Source organism: Myodes glareolus, chromosome 17, assembly GCF_982192425.1.
Source record: "Myodes glareolus chromosome 17, mMyoGla1.1, whole genome shotgun sequence".
Lineage (NCBI taxonomy): Eukaryota > Metazoa > Chordata > Mammalia > Rodentia > Cricetidae > Myodes > Myodes glareolus.
Genome location: NC_142042.1, coordinates 52,467,798 through 52,492,166, shown reverse-complemented (window position 1 = coordinate 52,492,166; position 24,369 = coordinate 52,467,798). Strand labels below are relative to the sequence as shown.

At 47.1% G+C, this 24,369-nt stretch overlaps 1 protein-coding gene and 1 pseudogene across 6 annotated transcripts in view; both read right to left on the bottom strand.

Annotated features, from left to right (window-relative positions):
- Positions 1-2,485: 2,485 nt before the first annotated feature.
- LOC125405587 (large ribosomal subunit protein eL15 pseudogene) lies at positions 2,486-3,966 on the bottom strand (annotated as a pseudogene).
- Positions 3,967-14,084: 10,118 nt separating this feature from the next.
- The window catches only part of Cttnbp2nl (CTTNBP2 N-terminal like), a 50,839-nt gene continuing 40,554 nt past the window's right edge, over positions 14,085-24,369 (bottom strand). For all 6 annotated transcript variants that reach the window (XM_085677872.2, XM_048442309.3, XM_085677871.2 and 3 more), the window contains 3 exons: positions 23,205-23,435; positions 19,560-19,667; positions 14,085-18,280 (listed from right to left, as the gene is read on the bottom strand). In XM_085677872.2, coding sequence (XP_085533998.1) covers positions 16,802-18,280; positions 19,560-19,667; positions 23,205-23,435 — 1,818 coding nt within the window. In that variant the 3' untranslated portion in view covers positions 14,085-16,801. The remainder of the gene's footprint in view (positions 18,281-19,559; positions 19,668-23,204; positions 23,436-24,369) is intronic.

Below are 24,369 nucleotides of genomic sequence, written 5' to 3'. Positions count from 1 at the left end.
CTGGGAAGAGGGACCCTCAGCTGAGATGTCTCCCTCAGACTGTCTTTATGAGTATGACTGTGGGACATTTTATAAATTAATGAATGATTGATGTGGAAGGGCCCAGCCCACTGCAAGTGATGCCAGCCCTGAGCAAATGGTCCTGGGTTGTGTAAAAAACAAACAAACAAACAAACAAACAAAACAAAACCCCATGTTGAACAAACTATGGAGAGCTAACCAGCTTCCAACATTACTCCATAGTTCCTCTGCTCATGTTTGAGGTCCTGCCCGTGACTTCTCTCAGTGACGGACTGTTACCTGGAAGAGTAAGCCAAGAACACTCTTTCCCCCTCATCGTTTTGCTTTTCGTTAGAGTTGAACCCAGCAATAGGCATCAGAGGGAAAAAGAGAGAGGATTATCACATATTTTTCTCTCTCTCATGTGTATATATGTATGATGTGTGGGCTCCTTTGTGTTTGAATATGTAGGAAGAGGCCAGAGTCCAATGTTCAGGGTCTTCCTCAATTTCTGTCTACCTTATTTTTGGTTTTAAACATTTTATTTTATGTGTATGAGTGTTTTGCCTGCATGTATATGTGTGCCTGGTGCCAGAGAAGGTCAGAAGAAGGCACTGAATTCGCTGGAACTGGAGTTACAGATGTTTGTGAGCCACCTGTGGATACTGGGAGCTGAACCTGGGTTCTCTGCAAGAGCAGCCAGTGATCTAAACTGCTGGGTCATCTCTCCAGCTTCCATCATAGTTTTGGAGACGGAGTCTCTGAATGAACCTGAAACTCATCTATTCTAGTCAGCAAAAGGATTTGCCTCCCAAGTGTTGGGACTGAAAAAATGGGACTGAAGGTGTGCGCCACTAGTACCCAGCTGTGTGTAGATCTTTAAAAAAATTTTTTTCACTAGTTTAAGAAATAGCAGGTTTCCTTATGGCTTTTTCATACATCCTTATTGTTGTTGACCCCTCTACTTCTCACCCTCACATCTCTGTTCCCTTCCCCACCGGAACATTTCCACCCTCGACATCCCCCTTCCACCCCCCACATCCCCCTTCCACCCCCACATCCCCCTTCCACCCCCACATCCCCCTTCCACCCCCCACATCCCCCTTCCACCCCCCACATCCCCCTTCCACCCCCACATCCCCCTTCCACCCTCCACATCGCCCTTCCACCCCCCACATCCCCCTTCCACCTTTATATCACACATGTTCTACTGAATCCCACACACCTCAGATCCCCTGTCATGGTCCCATTCTACTCTCTTGTCCACTACACACAGTCCCTTTCACAGATTCTCATAAAAATTAGATGCTGGCATCTGCATGAGAGAGAACATTCAGGGTTTGTCTTTTGAGCCTGGTTACTCAATGTAACATTTTCCAAGTTCCATCCATTTCTCTGCAAATTTGCATGCTTTTCTTTATGGCTAAATTATATATATGTAATTATATATATAATTTTATATACTTATATATTTATATATATAATTTTATATATTTGTATATTTTTATATATATATAATTTTAGGGTTTCTATTGCTGTAATAAAAAGCTACTAAGGAGGAAAGGGACTTACTTTATTTACAACTCTTTTTGGTTTTGTTTTTGTTTTTTGAGATAGGGTTTCTCTGTAGCTTTGGAACCTGTCCTAGAACTCGCTCTTGTAGATCAGGCTGGCCTCGAACTCACAGAAATCCACCTACCTCTGCCTCCCGAGTGCTGGGATTAAAGGCATGAGCCACCACCACCCGGCTATTTTACAACTCTTAAATCACATTTTATCACCAGTGAAAGTCAGGGCAAGAATCTGGAGGCTGGAGCTGAAGTGGAAGCCATGGAAGAGGGCTGCTTACTGCAGGCTCAGTCTGTTTTCTTATACAACTCAGGGCAACCTGTCCCAGGTGGCACTACCGTAAGGGGCTTGGGTCCTCCCATATTAATCACCATTAAACAAGAAAATGCCCTACAGGCCAATCTAGAGCCATTTCTGGAGTCATTTTGGAGCCTGTCCTGGAACTTGCTCTATAGAACAGGCTGGCCTCGAACTCACAGAGATCTGCTTGCTTCTGCCTCCCGAGTGCTGGGATTAAAGGCGTGTGCCACTACCACTCGGCTGGAGCCATTTTCTCTTCTCTCCTCTCCTCTCCTCTCCTCTCCTCTCCTCTCCTCTCCTCTCCTCTCCTCTCCTCTCCTTCCTCCTTCCTTCCTTTTCTTTTTCGGTTTTCGGAGACAGTGTTTCTCTCTGTAGCTTTGGAGCCTGTCCTGGAACTTACTCTGTAGACCAGGCTGGCCAGGAACTCACAGAGATCCACCTGCCTTTGCCTCCTGAGTGCTGAGGTTAAAAGCATGTTGCCACCACCACCCAGTTACTTTTTGCTTTTTGAGAAAGGGTCTCATCGTTTAGCCCTACGTGGCCTGGAACTCGCTTTGTAAACCAGGTGTGGGCTGTCATGCCTATAGTCTAAATAGCAGTATATTTTATGTAACACCACATTTTATGTTTGTCTCACCAAGCATCAGTATCTAAATGCCCCAAAGAACATAAGTTATTTATTCTTCCAAGTGCCTATGCCAGTGCCTGGCACCGAGTAGGAACTGTGGCATGGATATCTGCACGGATGGATTTCTGTGTGTGCACGTGTGTGTGTGTGTGTGTGTGTGTGTGTGTGTGTGTGTGTGTGTGTTCCTTCCAGAGTGCTGGCATTTGCTTGGCTCGTGAAGACTGGTCATGGTGTCTCATGCTTGTAATCCCAGCTCTTGGGAGGTGAACAGAAGTATCATTTCAAGTTCCAGACCAGGGCTACAGAGTGCAAGCCTGTTTCATAAAACACATAAAGCAAACTAGGCTGGGTAGCACAGGCCTGTAATCCTGGTTTGTAGTCCCACATTTGGGAAGCTGCAGCAGGAGGATTGCTGTGCGTTTGGGTCCAGCTTGGGCTACAGAGTAAGCTAGTTCCCCCAAGAAACAAACAATAAAACAGAGTTGGGGATTCAGTGGTAGGAGTTCGGTCCCCAACACCAGGAACAAAACAAAATAAAACAAAACTCTCACTTCATTAAGAGTTCTGTGTTAACACAGCACTCTGGGGTATCGTGCAGTGTGTGATTAAATGATAAATGCTGATAGTCACCCTGATCCCTCTAGCAGTATCTGAGCATCTAAGGTGTTGGTCACTTGTGCCAGGAACTAGCTTCTTTGCTTTTTTTGTTTGCTTTGTTTTTATCGAGATGACTTTTCTTTGTGTAAAAGCCTTGGCTGTCCTGGAACTTGCTTTGTAGACGGGGCTGTCCTCGAACTCACAGACCCGCCTGCTGGTATTAAAGGCATGCACCACCACCATACCTACGTAGTTTCAGTTCTTTTTTTTTTTTTCTGTTTTTTTGACCATCCTAAATTGTTTATTGGGTATGAATTTTACAAACATTACGTGTATTCGCGGTGATGGTGGAGCTGCAGAGTATTGTGCTTTCTCCAGGCTGCACGGCGAGAGCCAGCAATAGTGTGGTGGAACTTGTGGCCCTTTCCAAGGCCACGGCTCTTGCGGCCAGCAGAAGTCAGCCCACGCATCTCACTGTGCTTGTGGACTGGTTTGCTGATCCACTGGGTGTCAGGATTTCTTCTGATAGCTTTATGGAATGAATCAATGAGGATAACCTCAAAAAATTTGTATGGCTTCGGGCAAACTTTAGTTGGTTAACACCATGATGGACAGGCTTGTCGTAGGTTGCATCCTTAGGAACCAGTCGTCTGCGGTCACCACGGCAGACACGAATCCTAAATATGACATAACCTTGCATCTTGGCCTCTGCGCTTTGTCAGGCCGGGTGGGGTGGGGAGTCCTGTGCAGCGCAGACAGATAGCGGTCATACCAGCAGCGGACCCTCAGGAGAAAGTGCATCCCGACCGACTGCTTCTTCCTCCATAGCTCCTGGATGTATTTGTATGCGCCCATCTTGGCTCACCTGATGGCTGCTGCGGGGGGGGGGGGGGGGGGCGCCTAGTTTCAATTCTTAAACATGTTTCTTTAAGACACAAAGTCAGCCAAGACTCCCAGTGTAGGCAGGCCTATAATTCCCAGTTTCTTGGAAGGTTAAGGCAGGAAGATCACAATTTCAAGGCCCAATTTAGTGAGAGTCTTGTCTCAAATTTAAAAGTATATAAAATGGCCAGGGATGTAGCTCACTAGCCCAGTGTTGACACTCACCAGATGAGTGTGAGACCCTAGGTTTAATCCCCATCACCGCAAAAAAACAAACAACAAAAATACAGCAATCCTGTAGGGTGGTTCTATCACTATCGCCCCTTTTATCCTCCAAAGCATTCATTCATTCACTCACTCATTCATTCTAGGAACCTACTGGGAGGCTGGTTCCCAAGGCTGTTGAGCACAGGGATACTGAAGGGCACCACTCTGCTTCCGGGGCGGCTCTGATGTAGCACCCCTTCCTGGCCACAGACCTCGTGGCTCTGAGTGGCTGAGGTTCATGCAGGGCCACACCTTGTCCCAGAGAGGTTGTGCGCGTCTGAAACACCAGGGGGCGCAAGTAACTCAACAATTGGGAGAAGGGTGAGGCTGCCAGCCGGGAGGAGCCCGCCTGGCGTCAGAACCAGTGTCCCCCAATCCAGACGAGCAAGTTTGTCCTCCCTGCCCTGGAACTCCGATGGACAAGGCACATCACCTACGGAGTAGCTGCTGTGTGTTAGGCGGAAAATCCCCACGGGAAAAAGTGCAAGTTACCCCTACTCACTTAACAGGATTCCACAGAGAACGACAAGGCTGTTGCTCTTAATGTCTCTTGTGGTCCAAATTCCTTTTGCACTCTCTTGCTGTATACAGAGTAGTTAGATCCCTCTCCCTTCTGTCTGTAAATTAATTTGCCGTTTCTTAAATCTCTAAGCCAGTGGTCCTCAGTCTTCCTAATGCTTGACCCTTTAATACAGTTCTTCGTATTGTGGTGGCCCCCAACCATAAAATTATTTTCGTTGCTATTCCATAACTGCAATTTTGCGACCGTTAGGAATCATAATGTAAATTTTTTTGGAGAGCGAGGTTTTTGCAAGGGGTTGTCACCCACAGGTCGAGGACTGCCGCGTTAAGTCCTCTGATCCCGCTCTCCTCTGAGACAGCCCCTACCTATCTGAGGCACCCATGGCATCTTGTCCTGCATTACTTTGAGATGTCACCTCTGTGGGACTCATCCCCTCCCCCACTAAAATGTAAATTGCAGCTCTTAGCCCTTAATAACCATATGCTGATTAAAGAGAGGCAGACACAAAGTGGTGTGTGTGTGTGTGTGTGTGTGTGTGTGTGTGTGTGTGTTTCTAGATCCAGCTCAGGGCTACACAAGAGCCAGTAGCAACAAACACCTGGGTTTCATCTGTATTTACTTTAGACAGTATCTTGCTATGTAGCCCAGGCTGACCTTCAATTTAGGATTACGGACATATGCCAGCATACCAACAAATCCCTACTGGATATGCAAATGAGGACTCACTAATGTATCATTTCTGCTTTGTTCCGCATCCTATATGTCTACAGCCATCTGGAATTACCAACTCCCAGAAAGCAAGAAGGAGGAATGTGGACTGGCGTGGGTGCTGGGGGAACGTGAGGAGGCCAGGGGCAGGGAGCAGAGTTTTCCCATGGTGAGAATAAGGCCCACATAGAGAAGGAGGAGGGAGAGATGCCAAGATCTGAGTTATAGCAGAAGGAAGCTGAGCTCTGAATGGGAGCCTTGTGTGTGGCCCTGTGGTGCTGACTCACCAGGCTGAGGAGAGCGAAAACATGCTAGGGATGAAGAAGGGGCCTGTGTGTGCCCCGCCACCACCTCCAAACCACCCTGCCACCCCAGATCGCTTTTGGTCAGGAGCTTCCTGAGGACACCATCTGCCCTGAGGTGCACACAGGAAGGCTGTGATTGAGCCGGGACAGGCGGGGGAGAGGGAAGTGGGAAGGCACACACAACAGAGAGAAGAGAAGGGAGCTTCAAAAATGCAAAAGGCTGCCTGAGGGAACGCTTCAGGCTTGAGTTCTGGTGAAGAAAGGGGGCCAGGAGACATCTCTCTTTAGGCATTTGGTGTCCCTTCCCCATAGGCAGGTGTGACCAGGAGCCAGAGACTGAGCAGGGAGGGGACAGAGAGTTTCCGTGGCTGCCTGGCTCTAACCTGAAGAGCAAGCCTGCCTTGTGAGTAAGTACTTCCCAGGGCTGAGGCCAGACAGAAAGGCCCAGCCTGGGAGCCAAAGTACTGCCACGCTCCTCATTCCTGCCCGCTCCTGGCTGTCAAACCTGTTCAGAGACACGAGGACAGGATTCTTGTGGCAATCAGGGTGGTGGGCAGCCTGGGGCTGAGGCAGCCCGGGTAAGCAAGATCAAAGCCAAGCACTGTGGAGAAGTAGGTGAGAGGAGGGAGGGCGGTTCCGAGGGAGTAGCTAGGGCCAGGCTGGGAACCGCTGGCCCCAGGTCAGCCCAAAGCTGAGGCCGAAGTGGTGGGTAGGGTTGGGGACTACAGATTGTGTGGGCTCTGCCATGGACTGGCTGTGGGAGCCTGGCTGGTCACTCAACCTTCCTAGGGCTTACTCTCAGTTTTAATACAAGAGACCCACAGCAGAGGCTTCCTAGGTTTCTCTCTCTCCCTTGATTCCATGTGAGTAGACAAATTGTCCTTGCATTTCTCCTCATTAGAACCCAGTTTTGTTTTTTTGTTTTTTGGGTTGTTGTCTACCCCTCCTCCCCCGTATCCTGTTCTCAGCTAAAGAGCTTAAAACAAACATAACCAGCAGACTTGGACTATAACTGGTGATCCACAGTGTCCTAACTCCCCACATGCATTGCTGGCTTTGCTCGGGTTCTTTTTTGGTGATGGGGATTTAATATCTTAGATTATGTTCTATCTTTGAGCTTTGGCCCTTTGACCTAGCTGGGAATGGTGGTGTGGCCTGTGGCAGCCTTGCAAAGCAGATGGGTCTGGGCTTGAATGCCAGTTGCAGGGCTATGGATGTAGCTCAGGGGTGGAACCCCTGCTTGATACGTGCTGTGTTGGGCTTGGGCACGCGCTGGTCCGAGCATCTCCCAAGCCCAACACAACACACGTTGTGTCAAGCAATGGTTAGCTGTATTTCTCAACCCTCACCCCTTCAGCCCCCCCACTCCCCAAGGCCTTGACTTGCAGTTGTGACTTTCCATCTCAAGCTTGGCTCTGCTGTAGGACCTCTGGGCAATCCATTTGTTTCTTCGTCACTGTACCAGGTAGGGAGATTACTTTCATTAGCTACATAGATAAAAGGAAATAGCATAGTTTGATGGCTTGACAAACCTCAAAACTGTGTCCCCCTCAGTTACATGAAGAGCTTAATCAGGAAACTCAGTCAAGGTAGATTGAAGGCTGGGCTAGAGATTAGCTGGAGATTAGCTGGCTAATCACACCCAGGAAGTGGGAATGGAAGTGCCGCAGGATAGATAGAGGGAGACGCCAAGTTGCTATGTAAAGTACCAGAAAAGCCACAGTCAACCCTCAAGGGCCTTCAACAGTTGCACTATTTGAATGTGTACTAAGGATGGAATCCAGCGCCTCATAAACGCTAGGCAAAGCATTGACCACTGAGCTATACTCCCAGCCCTCACATGGTTTTAAAGCTAGGATGACCCTTCAGAGTTCTCCCTGTTTGGGACAAAGAGACAAATAGTAAACTTGAAGCAGCATGGCCGTGATCCCATCACTTGGGAGGCTGAAGCAGGGAGACTGGTAGTTTGACTATAAAGTATGCATGTACATACAGTACGCGTGCGTACACACACACACACACACACACACACACACACACACACAGTCTCTCTCTCTCTCTCTCTCTCTCTCTCTCTCAGCCTTTGGAATGACTTGAGTATAGGAGAATAACCTTGGCCATTTGTTTTGTCTTTCCACCCTAGTAAATACAGCTCCTGCGAGGGAAATAGCCAAGCTAAGATTCCCTGGATCTGGGGAAGGAGGACCCGGGCAGGATATTCTACTTATACATCACATTGAGTCAGTAATGCTGCAAGCCTAGTCTGCCAAACTACGTGGGTGGCTCCCCAGGATAACACCTATCTTAAAACTTTCAGGGGACTGCAGAGATGGCTCAGCCGTTAAGAATGCTTGCCACTCTTTCAGGGGACCGGAGGGCAGCACTCACATCGGGTGGCTTACCATTCATTACCTGCATCTCCAGCTCCAGGTGATTCAACAACTTCTGTGGACACCCCCACAGTTATGACGTACACATCAAAGAAAAATAAAACTCTTAAAATTTTGCTGGATGGTGGTGGCATACACCTTTAATCCCAGCACTCGGGAGGCAGAAATAGTCGGATCTATGAGTTCAAGGTCAGCCTGGTCTTCAGAGTGAGTTCCAAGATAGCCAGGGCTACACAGAGAAGTCTTGTCTCAAAAAACAAAACCAACCAACCAAACAAAAATTCAGTAGTTTCCAGGCGTCAGCCATTTCATAGGGACGTGAAGGGTCCATGGTCCCTCCTCCAGTCTCCTCCAGTCTCACCAACATGGACAGTGACACAGAAGGGCAGACTTCACTTTCTCATCCTCTGAGAGCCACTTGCAAGGTCCCAGAGGGCTCGTTTGATTCTTTACAAAGCCCATTTCCCACTGCTCTCTTTCTTAGAGATTTAGAGAGCAAGGAGGGGAATGGGCAAAGAGAACACTTCTGAGCGATGCACTTAGCGAAACACAGCCCTTTCTCACCCTGTCTTCTGTACAAACCCTACAAGCCACAGGACAGTGCTGTGGATTTGAGTACCTTAAACCAGTCCTGATCCTTGCAGAAATGACACACAGGGACTTGTTGTTCCTCCTCAAGCAGGACTGGGCTCTTGGGGCTTTGTGCCACCACCCGCTTCATCCTTGGATCAAGGCAGTGAAACCTAAATCAAACACTGGGAGACAGGCAGAACCCCAGGCAATTGCTTTGGAAGACCGGAGACTTTACTGACCTCCTAGTACCCCCCCTCTGCCCTCTGAAGGACCACAAAGCTTTTGCTACAGGGACTCCACTAGAGGAGAACACTCCTGCAGTACTTTCAGTGACTACATGCCTTTTATCTTTTCTGTTTGAAAGGCAGATGATCACCCTTAAGTCCAAACTGGCCTAGAACTCAAGATCCTCTCAGAATCAAGTAAATTTTGTGTGCGTTTCTTTCAGCTAAATTGAGAGTACCCTGAGGGCGGGAAACAGGTTTAAACTTGTGCCTTTAATAGCTACCTTGGTTTCTGGTTCTCCTTGGCTCCTTAAGAAACCTGTTGTTTGAGGGGAATTAATTAAGGTCTTTGTTTTTGTTTCCTTTATCTGGAAGTCTCCAGGCTCTGGTTAGGTCTGATAAGACATAAGAGTGGAGCCCAACAGGGTTTTCTAACCACCTTCACTCGGAGACACCCAGTTAGGGCCTCGTCCTAGCCGACTGAATCGGCAGGGAGGTACCTGGGAATGTGTTCTTTTCTTATGTGGTGATGGCGACGTTTGGTTTTGTTGAGACAGAATCCACACAGGCTTTGAATTTGTGGCAATCCTCCTGGCCCCAGCTAGGCTAGCAGGCCACTATACCCTTGTTTGGGAAACACAGGTACTTTAGGAGCAAACTATGACAAGTGGCTATTTTGGACTAGGCTCCTAAACCAGGTCCCAAGAGACCAGATTAGAAATCCAAAGCGCTCGCCCAGCAGCTGGTCATCGGGTTAACCTTACCTGACCCCAGAGAAGCCTGTTGGTTTGAACCTACCAGAGCAGCTCCGTCTTTTGGCTGTAGGCAGATCTGATTTTCTTTTGCCTTAGTTCCCCTCATGAGGAAAGTAACTTTGAAATGACCCAACTACTTCTTGTCCCCTTCAGCTTTGTAACCTCAACAAAGTCTTTGCTCAGTTCACTCCATTCTACAACCACAAAGAGGGCCCATGAAGATCTGGAAGCTGTAATTTTGACTTTGAAGTTTTGGGGGGGCCACAGTGCTGGGAACGGGAACTAAGAGTTCATGAATCATAAGCATACTGCTTGCCACCAAGCTACATTTCCAGCCTTTTCTTTCTTTCTTTCTTTTTTTAAATGTTCTTTTGCCTGCATGTGTGGGGGTGTCGGATTGCCTGGAACTGAGGTTACAGACAGCTATGAGCCGCCATGTGGGTTCTGGGAATTGAACCCAGGACCTCTGGAAGAGCAGAGTGCTCTTAACTGCCAGCCATCTCTCCATGACCAACCTCATTAAGAAAGGGTCTCATGTAGCTTTGGTTGACCTGAAACTCGCTACGTAGACCAGTGCAGGCCTTTGACAGAGTTAAACCTAAACTCCTGGGATCGAGCAGGCGCTACAATAAGCAGGTTTACTAAGCTATTACAGACGCTGGCAGGAGAATAAAGAACCCGAGTCTGGGATAAGATCCCACAGCCATCAGCAGCAGGGCTCCAGAGAAACAGGAAAGTGCCCACCAGACCCAGGGCTGAGGGGAATTTTAGGGTATTCTTTTCATTACTTTTGCGGGGGGGGGGCATTTCTTCTCATTTGTGTGTGCGTGCGTGTGTGTGTGCGTGTGCATGCTCGCAAGTGTGTATGGATGTCCTCAGAGGTCACTGGAACCCTCGGAACTGGAGTTACAGGAAGATCTGGGCCTCTCACTGTAGCAGCAGCACACACTCATAACCATTTTTTCATTTTTTTTTTTTTTCCAGACAAGGTCTCAAAAATCCCAGGCTAGCCTCAAACTCCTCAACTAGCTGAGGTGACTGGAAGCCTGGCTCCTTCTCCGTCCACCTCCCAAGTGCTAGGATGGCAGGTATGTTCCATCACGCACAGATAGAGAACACTTTCCTGAACAGTGTTTCCGTTGAGTTTGCACCATAGGGAGGAGATCACAGACGAAACTGGTGGTTCTGCATTGCACTGAATAGTTCTGTTAAGTCTATGGAGAGCAGGGCGCCATCGTTCTGGTGGTGAGCCATGGAACTTTAACACACCTTCAAAGATATAAGAGAGTCTGAGGTCAGCACAGTCTATCCGGTAAGAACTAGGTTAGCTAAGTCTGCGCTGTGAGACCGTTTTCAGCTTGTAAGCGTCTTTTGTTTTTTTGTTTTGTTTCTGGAGACAGGGTTTCTCTATGTAACCGTTCTGGCTGTCTTGGAACTCACTCTGTAGACCAGGCTGACCTCAAACCCAGAGAGTCACCTGCCTCTGTCTCCTGTGTGCTGGGATTAAAGGTGGGCGCCACCACTGCCCGGTGCCTGTAGAAATTTTAAAGATTCTTCTTACGTGTATGAATGTTTTGCCTGCAGGTACAAAAGCGCGCCATATGCATGCAGCACCTGCACAGGCCAGGAGAGGGCACTGGATCCTTTGGAAATGGTTTGTTAGCCACACTGTGGTTGCTGGGAATTGAACCTGAGTTCTCTGTAAGAGCACGGAGAGCTCTTAACCACCAGCCATTTCTCCAGGCACAAGCTCATGGAGTTTTATTCTCGTTCCCCTTCTCCTTGCCCATTGTCCTACACTTGGTCATCACACTCAGCACATCTATCTTTTCCAGTAACAGGTTTGAAAGCCTGGATGTCACTCAACCAAGAGTCTTTGTACAACAGATCTCTTGTCCTCAACCACCCCATCAGCTCACTGGAGATAACAGGCTCACAGGAGGATAGGCAGAGCTAGGTATGCATGTCAAAGCATTATCATGGGGCTTGGTACCCAAACAGGCACTCTTGGCATCACTGACATTCTGGCAGGACTTCCAGATGCTAAGATGTCTTCTTACACAACAGGCAACTAAGTTTCAAAAGAACAAGGGAGGGATGTGAAGCATTACTTAACCAAAATGCAGTCCTTATACTACCCAGACACCATCTTCAGTAGGCTGCCCAGGGGATACGCAATTGTGCACGGTAAGTTTGAGGAGCCCATCCCAGGCTGTATCCTACTTTAGTAATGACTTATCTGTTGATAGGTGAACAGATAGATGGAAAGACTCAAATTTTCTCAACTAGTTTAAATATTAAAATGTAAAACCGACTTCCATGGAATATGGCTCATGGCCTCTTTCCTGTTTTGAAAATGTTATCTCATCTCACCCCAAAGCTGTAGATGGTACCCAGAGCCTAACATGTGCTAGGTAGGCAAGCAGGCCACCAGAGCCACCTCTAGCCCTGAACTCCTTATTCTGAAGCCAGCATCTCAAGACGCTGGAAGTTGTGTTTCAAGGACTACCTACCCATCAGAAATCAGCCCCACGCCTGTCTCTCTCTGTCTCTCTGTCTCTCTGTCTCTCTCTCTCTCTCACACACACACACACACATGGCGGCAGTCATGGGAAACTGGATATAGCTAGTGTTTGTTGAATGGATCACTAATGAGCTTACTTAAGATACGTAAACATCCACACTGTTTGAACATCTTTTGTACATCAAAGGGTATTCAAGTACTTTCGTCTGGCTACAACTTACAACTGCAAACACGGAGAAGCACAAAGCACGGGTAGTAAGCTTTCAGGGAAGCATTAGTCATTTGTGAAATGAGAGGGCAGGACAGGATCAGGCATTGAAGTTGGAACACATGAGTCATGGTGGCTCCTGGTCTGGTTCCACTGAAACTATCAACTGAAATTTGCATATGGGCACAGCCATCTTTCTGGGAATACAATGCATGGCTTTTCTAAGATTCTCAAAAGGCCCAGAGCCCTAAAAGGGCTGGAAAGTTGCTAGTAACTAACTGGTCTGGCAAGAGATGTGCCCATGGGTACAACAATGGCGAAAATCGACAGCGGCCACTACTACTTTCTGATTGGATTGAAGACTCAGCTGGGTGGTGGCGGCATATGCCTTTAAAACCCAGCACTCGGGAGGCACAGGCAGGTGATCTCTGTGAGTTAGAGGCCAGCTTGGTCTGCAGAACGAGTTCCAGGACTGGCTCTATCGCTGTCCCACAGGAGGAAATGTACGCAAGGTGCTGTCAATCTGGCCAAGAACCCAGAGGTTCTAGGAGTGAACTTCCTATTGCTTTGCTAAGAGAGAGTATTGACCTGCTTTCAGACATGCATCTTTATACACACAGGTTAGTAAGCGCTCAGTCCTTATACACACATCTTTACACACACAGGTTAGTAAGCACTCCGTCCTTATCAGAGAAGCTCCTTTGTGACGGCTCCGTGGTTATCACAGAAACTCACAGCTGGTCAAAGTACAGATTAAATGCAGCTGGAGTGCTCACCCACAAACGGCTCATCTGTATCTCACCGTCTCCCAAGGCTCAGGGGATATAATGTAAGAGGAGGAAACATTCTAAGAGCCAGAAGTTAGGAGGATGGGGACCTGGCTTCTGGGCATGCCGTGCCCTTATGAACTCACAGTCGCCGTGGTTGCCCGGACAAGACTGAGCCAATCCAGTACGGGCTCTCCTGTTCCCACCTGGGCTTGAGTACTAGCGAGGGAGTGACAGTTTTTATTAGGGGTGTGGCCTTTGGCAGGTAGACCATGCTCCAGTGGGTGGCCTTACACCTGCGCATATATGGATAGCATAAATTTGAACCAACGGGTTGTTAAAACAAAACAAAAAGGGGTGAGGTAGATCTGGGAGTAGTTAAGGAGGATGTCTGGGGTAAAGATATCAAAATACATTATATGCATGTATGAGATTCTCAATGAATAAAAATATTGTATTAAAAGTTATTAAAGACTAGATTACTGGGATATAACACCCCCCCCCCCCAGCTCTACGCTTCACAAGAGAACTAATGTCTAATTTTTTGGAGTTCTTTTTGGTTTTTTTGAGAAAGGCTTTCTCTGCTTAAGAGCTCTGTCTATCCCACAACTTACTCTGTAGACCAGGCTGGCCTAGAACTCACAGAGATCCACCTGCCTCTGCCTCTGTGCAGGGATAAAAGGTGTGTGCTGCTACGCCTGCCAATTTTTTGTGAATTCTAACCTGGATGCACCCATTGAATCATCTGGTTGTTTAAACACATGATCAAGTGTTCCTTACAGCACCCGCTCCCCTTCCTAACAAACGAGGCCCGGACTGTACAACACTCTCCGTTTTGTAGACAGGACTTTTCTCCCCAGACAGTATGATTTAATTTGTTTTAATGTAGTCTGCTATAAAAATGAAGTCTTCTGCACGGTACATTTGGCTTTACAAATGGTAATAACTACTTAATGCTCGTGTTACACCTTGCACATCATTAGAATTTATTGACCAATAACAGTTTTTCTGACATGGGTTAATACCCAAATTGTGAATCATGGAACTTTTACTTAGCACACACACAACTATTGCAAACTTAAATACTAATCTATAATATCTAACTGAATTATTGGATCCATTTCAGGATTGTGCTTATTATCTCGGAAGATAGGCAACTAGCAAAAATACACATTTCTCTTGCATATCCCACCCCCATATTACACTGTTAAAGAAATATTGTTCAGTGCACTTCCTAAGAATAAACTTCCTTATAGCATTTCTCTCTATATAGATCTCTATCTCCAGACAGAGGGAGAGCACAATGCAACCTTTAAGATTACCATTTAAAGCAAGAGAGGTAAGAATGTTCTGGCCCTGGAGTCTCTCCTCCCAATGAGGAGGCTCAGCTTTTGACCGGCACTGCTCTGTTTTGGCTCTGCAACAGGAATAAATTCAACGCAGTATTGCTTTGGGGAGTCTTAGAGGACAGTGGACATCAGCAGCACTTCCATCTGTCGAGTATCTACCTTCGTCAGTCAACAGTGCACTCTGCTGCTGACCTGCCCACGGATTTCACCACCTGCCTCTCGCCCACTGACTCGATGCGTTAAGTATTATTAAAAGTTATTAACTAAATTTTGGGGAAGACTTTTTTTTTTTTTTTTAACAGCTCTATGCTTCTCAAGAAGACCAATGTCTAATGCCTTATGCGTTATCTAACCTGGATGGGTCCGCCGAATCCTTTGGCTTTTCAAACACATGATCAAGTGTTCCCTACAGCACCCGCTCCCCTGTCCTGTACAAGGTTACAGCAGGTCGGGGGCTTCTGGCTTGCTGGCTTGGAGAATGCGTACTGACACCAGGTCTTCCTCTCTCCCACTCCGGATACAAAGCCGTATAACCAGTGTCCTGAGCTGGCCTGTCTAGAGCTCTGCTTGTCGACAGGGAGACTGCTCTGTTCTGGGGACTCGGTCAGACGTAGCTGACACAGCAGAGGAGCCCAGAGGTTCCTGTCTCTATGAAGTCACTATGAGGGAAACAGCAGACGTTCTAGGATGAAAGGGGTTGTAGCTTCGTAGCTTCCACGCTCAAGTCAACGACAGCCACGGTTATCTAATCAGCAGTGTTTAAAACCATTTTGAATCAGTTCCTGGGAATAATTTTCTTGCAAAAATTTGAATTCCTTGAATGTTTGGAGAACTGGTAACCTTGGTCTGGAATTTCTGCATGGCAGCAGCTGGGGCTCAAAGGGGTGGCCCCACCACAGGGGGCTGTGACACTGTGGCTTGCTACATCCCCCTCTGCTACAAACTAGTGGGCAGCACTGGGAGGACCAGCTGAGTTCTGTGGCACCAGGGCTACTCTAGCTGTGCCTTTCTATGACGCTGACGATTCGGGCTTCATTTGGGACTGCCCTGCTTCCTTGTGAAATGGATTCCTTTGTTAGCTGGCTGGCTCCAAGCCACATGTAGTTGCTCTGGTAGGTAATCTTAACATGCGATTCTACCTGTCCTTTACACTACACTGCAGACTCCAAAGACACAATCACACTAATATTTATGTGCTTACGTGTGAGAATGCTGAACACGTAAAGGGGCATGTATCTATACAGAAATAGGTATACTTCCATTTGGGCAAAAGTTAATTTGGTTCCACAGATACAAGTGCTGGCAGCATGGAGAATAAATGTAACAATTTGGTAAAACCTGTATAATTCTGACTTACAATATTACAAAGAGTGACTTTTTAAGTTATTGCTTTTTGATTACAGAATAAAGAGTTCATTATGTCGTTTCCTGTTCAAGTAGAAGTGACCAGAACTGGAAGTTCCCAACAGTCGATGCTCGAAGGTGGTTTGGAATGGAGATGTGATTTCACTCTGGTCAAGGATTGATGTGGGAAACTTGAGAATGACTTAATTTTTTCAAAAGTACGAGAAAATCAGCACCCCAACTGCTCAGTGCGCGGGAGAATTTCTCAAGGGCTCAGTGACGCGCAAAGCTCGGCCTGACAGAGAGTTCACGCCCCTTTAGAAGGATTTCCACTCCACTTACGCAAACCTCGGGTCAGAACACAATGCTGGAATCAACAGTCAGAGAGGATTAAGAGCAGTGTTGGTTTTTGACATTCAGATTCAGAGGATCTTGGTTTCTGCAATAAATGCTCGGTCTTAAGTGTCTGCCGCAGAATCGTTCATGTGGCAGTCTTATTTCAGGCACTTTTAAAGCATCTTCATCTGGAATAAAAATCTGCACGAACCGCTTCTGCAAAACTTGAAATGCGTGCTGAGTGATTCTAGCTCCAAAGCCGATGGCAGATCACCACCAACTTCTCCATTGCCAGATGCCGGTGACCGCGGAGCTTGAGATGTCTATGAGGTCCCCTTCTAGCTCAGTACAAACAGGCGAGTCATAAAAACCCAGAGTACTTAGTTTCTACTTAAAAAAAAAAAAATACAAAAAGGTAAATACACTGAATGTATTACACAGATGGTTGTGGCTACTATCAAAATAAATAACATGATCCGACTCCAAGGTTTAACTCGGAACTCTTGAACGAAATCTGATGGAATGTCAAATGTGGAGACCCACTCCTAGGGACTAGCTGCTGGTAGGCACAAGTATCTCAACGTCCTTGCCGTTGGCCACCACGGCATTGGGAGAGCAGTTGCTGGCAAGGTCTTCTGTGGTGGTCAACGAGGACGCCTGGGAATGAGTTTTGGTCACAGGAGCGGCAGCAGATTGGGATGGGGTGAGGCCAGGCTTTTTGGGTGGGATTGGTGGAGGGTTTCCTCTCTCGGCTCTGGGGATGGTTGGGGACTTGATTCCTGGAGACAGGGGGCTCAGAGGGCTGGACACTTTCCCTGGAGTAGGTGAATGGCTAGCGTCACCTCTTGGGTTGGCAGTGCTGGCCAAATTCCGGTAGTCTGTACCAAAGGGAGAGCTGTTGGGAGAGACTGGCTTGATTGGCCCTTGGTTAGTGAATCTGGAGAGCACCTGTGTGACTGTGTTTCGGGCCAGCTGCTTGGCAGCGGAGTTGTCTAAAAGGGTAGGGGACAGGTCCCTGGAGGGAGGGCTCTGGAGACCACTGGCCTGCTGATCTTGGTCTGCTTGGGACTGAAACTTGTGCCGAGCTGCGTGGAACCGCTGGTTGATTCCCACTTGGTAGGAAGACTGGTAGCCGGGGCTGCTGACCGATGACCCCAAGAGACGCTTGGTTAGAACTGGCGAGGAGCAGGGAGAGGAGGTCAGAGAGGAGGAGGCGGTGCTGCTGGGGGACAGTGAGCTGCCACTGGAAGGGAGGTGACTTGGCATTGTGACCGGAGTGTCAGCTCCGGCAGGACACCCGCCATTCTCCACTGGCTTCTCCTGGGCCGAGACCACCGATTTCTCTCGCGGAGGCCCTTGGCTTTCTGTGCTGCTGCCCGAAGTCAAGTCCCTGGCGGTTTGTGCTTCCGGGTCACAGTGGCCATTGACTTTCGCATATGAGTAAGTAGGAGTGGTGGGACCAGGGAGCCCAGCGTCTGCCAGCTTGGTTAGGATGCTCCCGTGGCTTCTCTCCATCTGAACACTCTCAGTCTGGCAGAACACAGACACTAGCTGGGGGGGCTCTGTGGCTGTGCCCCTGGATGCGGTCGCTGGCCCTCTGCACTGCTCACTGGTGCCACCGCGCTGCTGGGCGGCCTCCAGGTCCCTCACAAGCCTCTTCAAGTCTTCAATCTCGTCCTTCAGGGCTCTGGTCCGGTTCACCTCTCGATTCAGTTTGGCTCTCAACTGCTCCCTCTCGATATCAAACTCGGACAACTGCTTCTCCACCTGGGCCTCCGTCTGCAGACCTCGTTTCCTCTCAGCTGCCAGTTCTTCCTCCAGCTTGCTCGCCCGGCTCTTCTCCTTCTCCAGTTTGAGGCTCAGCTCTCCGGCCTTCTGCCCTTCCTCTGCCGCCTTGCTGGTGGCCTTCTTGCACTCAAGCACCAGCATGGATGAGAGCTGCTTGTGGCGGGAGCGCTCCTCTTCCAACTGACTAGACAGCTTTTTTTGTTCTTTTTCAAATTTTTTCACTTGGGACTTTTCGAATTCCAACTAGGAAAAAAAAAAGTCACCACACATCTTGATTAGAGCAGGGAAACAAAAGGATGTACCGGAGTCATGATCACGGGGAGTGCCCTTGCTAGCCGCGCTCTGGGGCATGGTGCTAGCATGTGGGCCATGGCGCTTAGGGTAATTAGTATTTCTGAAGTCTGAAGACATTCCACACAGAACCCCCACACACGATGATCTAATCTTTGCTTGATGACTTGGGAGGCGTTTGAGTTCCTAACTGCCTCAGGGTGAACAGCGGGAATATGACGCTCCATTGTGTTTTAGGTATGTGGGGAGAACACAGACACAGCCAAAACAAATACAGAGCATGTGCAAGCTGGATCTGGGGATGGAGGCCACTGAAAATCAAACTTAAAGTTCCAGCAATCATTTTCTCTGCTCTAAAAAAAAAAAAAAAAAAAAAAAAAAAAAAAAAAAAAAAAAAAAAGGAAAAAGAGCAAACTTAAGTAGCTGCACTTAAATCCTCATTCATTAGACAAGGTCTTACTCTGAGAGTGGCTTTGAACTTGAAATCCTCCTTCCAGCTGCTAGGATTAGAGGCATGCACCACCATCCTTGGATCTACCTAAATGTAGTTTGTCTAACATTATCACAAAGACTCTGAGAGGAAACAGGGTAGGTAAGTCATGATCATATTTTAAAAAAAATTAAGGAGTGTGAGTTCAAGACAGTGAGACTGTGTCTAAAGAATTGAAAACAGCACTGTATACTACAGGAATAAAGGGTTGTTTCGTGTCCTGCAATCTTTGCTTCGGGTACACTGAATTGTGACAGGCTACACTGTTACTGTAGATCAGGCAACAACAAAAAACTTTGAGAATCACAGACCTCTAAAGGATGTGCTACAGATGACAGCTACACTAAGTGCTCTATGTTGGTTTAGTTTCTAAGACTGTGTGTACTTGTGGGTGTTGTAGGGGCTATGTGTATGTGAGTGCGGGTGTCACTGCAGACGAAAAGGAGGGCATCAGATCGCCCAGAGCTGGAGTTACAGGGAGCTGTGAGCCACCTGATGTGGAGGCCAAACTTGGGTCCTCTGCAAAAGCAGTGTGTGCTCTTAATACTGGGGAGCTGAGCCATCTCCCCAACCCCAAGTAACCTATGTTTAAAAAAAGAAGACGCTTTGGAAACAGACATGATAAACACAGAACATCCTATCTTCTCTCTGAAGACTTATAATGTAACATTGTACACTGAAAATGAACCTAAAAAATGTCATTCTAAGCAAATGCCATCACGCTCTTTCTTCCTGAGTTACCTGTTGCGTCAGCCTCTCCCTCTCCTTCTCCAGCATGTAGGTGACATCATCTCCTTCTGCGGTGTCCTGCGCATGCCTCTGCCTCTCTTCTTCAAGGTCAAGGATCACCTGTAAAGGATTTAAAAATATTTACTTTCAAATATCAAGTATCACATTTATATCACTTAACACTTGAGGGCTCCAGATTAAATAATAAACAAATGAAATCCAGCCAGGGTCGTCAAGGAGCATGCTGTCTAGCAGAGTGAAAGACATGCAAGTTATGTGCTAGAAAACAAGATATTTACTTTGTTGAAGTATGTGCAGAAGAATGCAAGCAGAGACAAGAGAGCGACTAATTAGCTGTGGGGGTTCAGAAGGTTTGAGGACCAGCAGAAGTCTGGGGAATCATATGCAGTTTGGAATGACTAGGGACCTGCTGGTGTGGTGTGGTGTGGTGTGTGTGTGTGTGTGAGAGAGAGAGAGAGAGAGAGAGAGAGAGACAGACAGACAGAGACCTTACAAGGCTGAGGTATTCTTCTCAATGCTGTCACTGGAGGTACCAAAATGGGAATTTGAAATGAAACATCTCAAATGGGACATCCTGTGCCTTACTTAACTAATAATACTTATTTTTGTATACCCAGATAAGACAGGAAAGGCTCCTACTTCATCCTAAGGCAGAAGGCTCAATTACTGGGATCCTAAGTGATGATTTTTCAGAAAACTCTAATGACTTGTCCATTTATCCTGTGGAAGGATCCAAAGCCACATCATGTCCTGGACAGGAACGCTCCCTGAGTTGCCTCTGTTTCCGGAGTGGCTCAGCCCAGCCCTCCAGGGCACAGCACTGTCAGCTACTTCAACAGTCATTTCTCATTCTTATGAGACTTCAGCTCATAAACATTCTTAGGAATGAAGAAAGAAGAATTTCTATGCATGGAACTCCATTTTAAAATAAAAAACCAAGCATGGGGTCACATGCCTATAATCTCAGGATTCAGAAGGCAGAGGCAGGAGGATTGCTATGACTGTGAAATCAGTCTGGTCTATACAGAGAGTTCCAAGCCAGCCAGAGCTATACAGGAAGATTTGGCCTCAAAAATAAATAAAAAATAAAAACATATTAGCATTTGAGCTTTAAAAAAATATAGTTTTTAAATTTAATAGAATGGCTTTTGGTTAAACCTTTTTGGTAACCATGGTTTACCTATGGTCTCTTTTGAGAGCCCTTTAAAATTACAAAAAGGGGCTGGAGAGATGGCTCAGAGGTTAGGAGCACTGACTGCTCTTCAAGAGGTCCTGAGTTCAACAATTCCCAGCAACCACATGGTGGCTCACAACAATCTATAGAGATCTATCTGGTGCCCTCTTCTGACACCAGAAGGCATACATGAAGACAGAACACTGTATACATAATAAAATAATTCTTTAAAAAAATTACAGAAAGGAATAAAAAGAACTATAAAGTCTTAGAGACAAGAGTGGCTTTAATAGGGGAGAAAGCTTTTTAAAAGATTCATTTTATTTATTTATGTGTGAGAGTGTATGAGTGTGGCCCACGGTGGCCAGAGACATTGGAGTCCGTGGAGCTGCAGTTACAGGTGGTTGTGAACTCCCCGATGTGGGTGTGTTAAGACCCGGGCCCTTTAGAAGAGCAACTAGCGTTCTTTACAGCTTGGCCATCTCCCAGGTCCAGACAAGTTTTAATGACATTCTGAAGTGGGAAAAGAGCAGTCTTCAGACTCCCAAAGAGCTGGGACCTGGAAGCAGCAGGGGCTTCAGGGAGGCCGGTTCAGAGCCTGGATTTTCAGACATTTAGGAAGACTCTCCCTTAAACTAGGTATGGAAAGCATCTATCTGTAACCCCAGTGCTTAGGTCATCTTTACCTGCAGATGAGTTCAAACCTAGTGAGGGCTACACAAACCCACAAATCCACTGGGGGCTGGGCAAGGGAAGAGGTGACTAAGCAGTGTGAGCGCATTATCACTGTGTGGATACCAATCTTTCCAGAGGTGAAGGCTTAGTTAACAGCCACACCACAGCGAAGGGCAGACACTGGGAACCTTCAGCGAATTCAACTGTAAGCTTCCCCTTACTATAGACCTCGAAGAGCTAATTGATTTCTGGCAAATTAAGTGCCCTACTTGGTAACATTCCCAAGAGCAGATAGGTACTCTGTTGGATAGGTGATACAACCTTCCCACATGGCATGGTGATACATTGAGAGCTGGAGGCCAGCCAGCCTGGGTTAGATAAGACCCTGTCTCAAGAAACCAAACAAAACAGGCAAATTACTTGCTTTCAAAAATTTAATGCCACTTACATTTTATACTGAAACAGTATACTAGGGAATTTTCAATTATTTTAACTTTCTCCTTTCTCCAGTCACCTAGACCTGAAACTACACTACACCTTCTATGACACCATGCCATTCGGCAGAGTTCAGTCACTTCCTGGATGAAGTGGGAATAAGGCCTGCCCACCACTCAAGGATCTGATGAAGATTCTTTTAGTTCATGTGAAAGCCCCAACTTAGGCCACATTTCAACACACTGACAGGAATGTTCTAGATGACACGTTCTAGGTTAAACTCAAAGGTCTTAGGCAACTTTTGGAATTTGACTAAAAGTGGAAAAAATACACTTTCCATAAAAATGCATACACTTCTGATATTTTATATATTTCAGGGGATATCTGTGGCCTACCCATGATTAATGACCTATCGTTTGGACTTAACGAAGAAAACAAATACTGCCAGGCAAGAAGACCCAGCCTGGGGACAACTCATCAGATATCAGATATCAGTGACTTTAGCAGAGCACTCTTGTGGAGAGGACCATGGGAATGAACTAACGTCTACTAAGTTTGAATTGCTGACCTAATTTTTCTGGTTAAAATGTCTCCTACAAAACACTGTTGATGCCTATCTTTGTAGCTCCAAATCTAAACTGGTAGTTTTTTTTTTTTAAATGCAGATTCTTGCCAGACATCATCTGCAGGCCAAAACTGAGCAGCAAACGACAAGCTGAGAAACGCATGTACCCACACTAAAACTCTAAAGATGAAGAGTTCGGGGAGCACAGGTTCGCCCTTCCCATCAAGGAGCTATCAGACAGAACCAGAGCGCCTGCCCTCCACCCAGTACAGGAAAAACTTCAAAGCAAGCATCCTAGGAACCGTTTATGGTTCTCAAGCATGTGATGAAATAAACAACTAGAATGGATGGAACAATCTCCATGCTTGCATGGTTGCAATCAGGTAGATTTATACTCTTTCTTCCCTAAATACTCTTTATTTATCACTTAAGTAAGCAAACAGAGAACGCTCTGTTCAGCTACAAGCTTGGTCAAACACTCGCTTGTTGCCAAAGTTTGGAAGATCGAGATCTGAAAATAAAATGCACCAAGTGTTCTGGAGTGCCATACATGGAGGAATGTCTCCTGCAGGAATGTCTGGCCCAATCCTTACACTGAGCCCATGCAGTCATCTGTGCTCCTTTTGTGTCCCCGGGCTCCTGTGTCACTGAGGGACCTTTCTGTACCTAGGAGGTCCCCTGCCCCATCAGAGTCCCATGAAACCTGGTGGCGGGCAGGAGAGGAGGCATTATTTACAGAGGCCTCTGAGGATTCCCGAAGCACACACCTGCCGATGGGCGAGCCTACCTTTCGGTGCCTGCTCTCGGCAGCAGCCAGCTGGGACAGCATGCGCTCCTGCATGTTCTTGCATTGCTTCATCACCACCTTAAGGATAGAGAGGGGGTTTGTGCACACTGGCTGCTTCTCACTATCATTTTTTTCCTTTAGTGTTTCAAAATCTCTCTGAAGAGCCATTAGAGGGTCACTGATGTTATATTTTCCATAGCGTTCTTCAATGAAAGTATCTCTGTGTTGAGCCTGAGAATAAGAAAAAACAAAACAAAGAACAAGACAAAATCATTAGAGTGAGGACTGTGCTATAATCAGGACGCATTAAATGTGGTAACATTAGTGGAAGCCTGACTACAAATCAGGAGGAGCCACAAAAAGACAGGCAGCTGCAGAAGGTGAACAGTGTGATAACACGAACAAGCGAATGATTACAGGGAGCCGGCCTGGTATTAGACATTATCCAAAGCAGACGGCCATATTAACTCGGGCACTTTTTTTAGATGATTGCTAATCATCTCCATTTTGCCGATGAGAAAACCATTATAAAGAGGCTGGTTACCCAGCTAGCCTGCCTCCAAAGTCCCTGTCTTGAAGCAGGCTCACTGCCTCCGCATGCGTCTGTCCGTGTTACCCTCAGGTTTATCCCATCTTTCTTCTGTTAAAGTACTAAGCACGATGACTTTAGGGGTTTATAACTTAGAGACAACAGGGAGCCGGCAGGAGTGCAGAGGATGCAAGTCTGGACATAGGAGAGAGAGTCCAGGACTCCCTGTGATCTGCACAGAGAACTCAACTGCACTGTTGATGGGACAAGGGGAGGGGCTTGCACAACCACAGCTGAAGACAGAAACCCCTTCTGCCTGCCACTAAATTCTACCCCCTTTTCAATCTCCCACCAGCCTCTAGCTCCCTTAGTCTTTTCTGTTCCCCTCAGCAGGCAGATATCTAAGGATAACAAGCGCTTGGGAAGACTTCATGTCCTTCTTGTGCTACTGCTGCTCGGGGCAGCTTTAAGAATTACGTGGGGGAAGCAACAAGCACTACATGTAGGCAGACAGAGGGCATCAGCAGTTTCTACAGAGGCTGGGCATGGTGGCACACCCTTTTAACTCAGCACTCAGGAAGCACAGGCAGGTGGATCTCTGCGAGTAACTTTTTCTTCTCAGAACACCATGGAGGA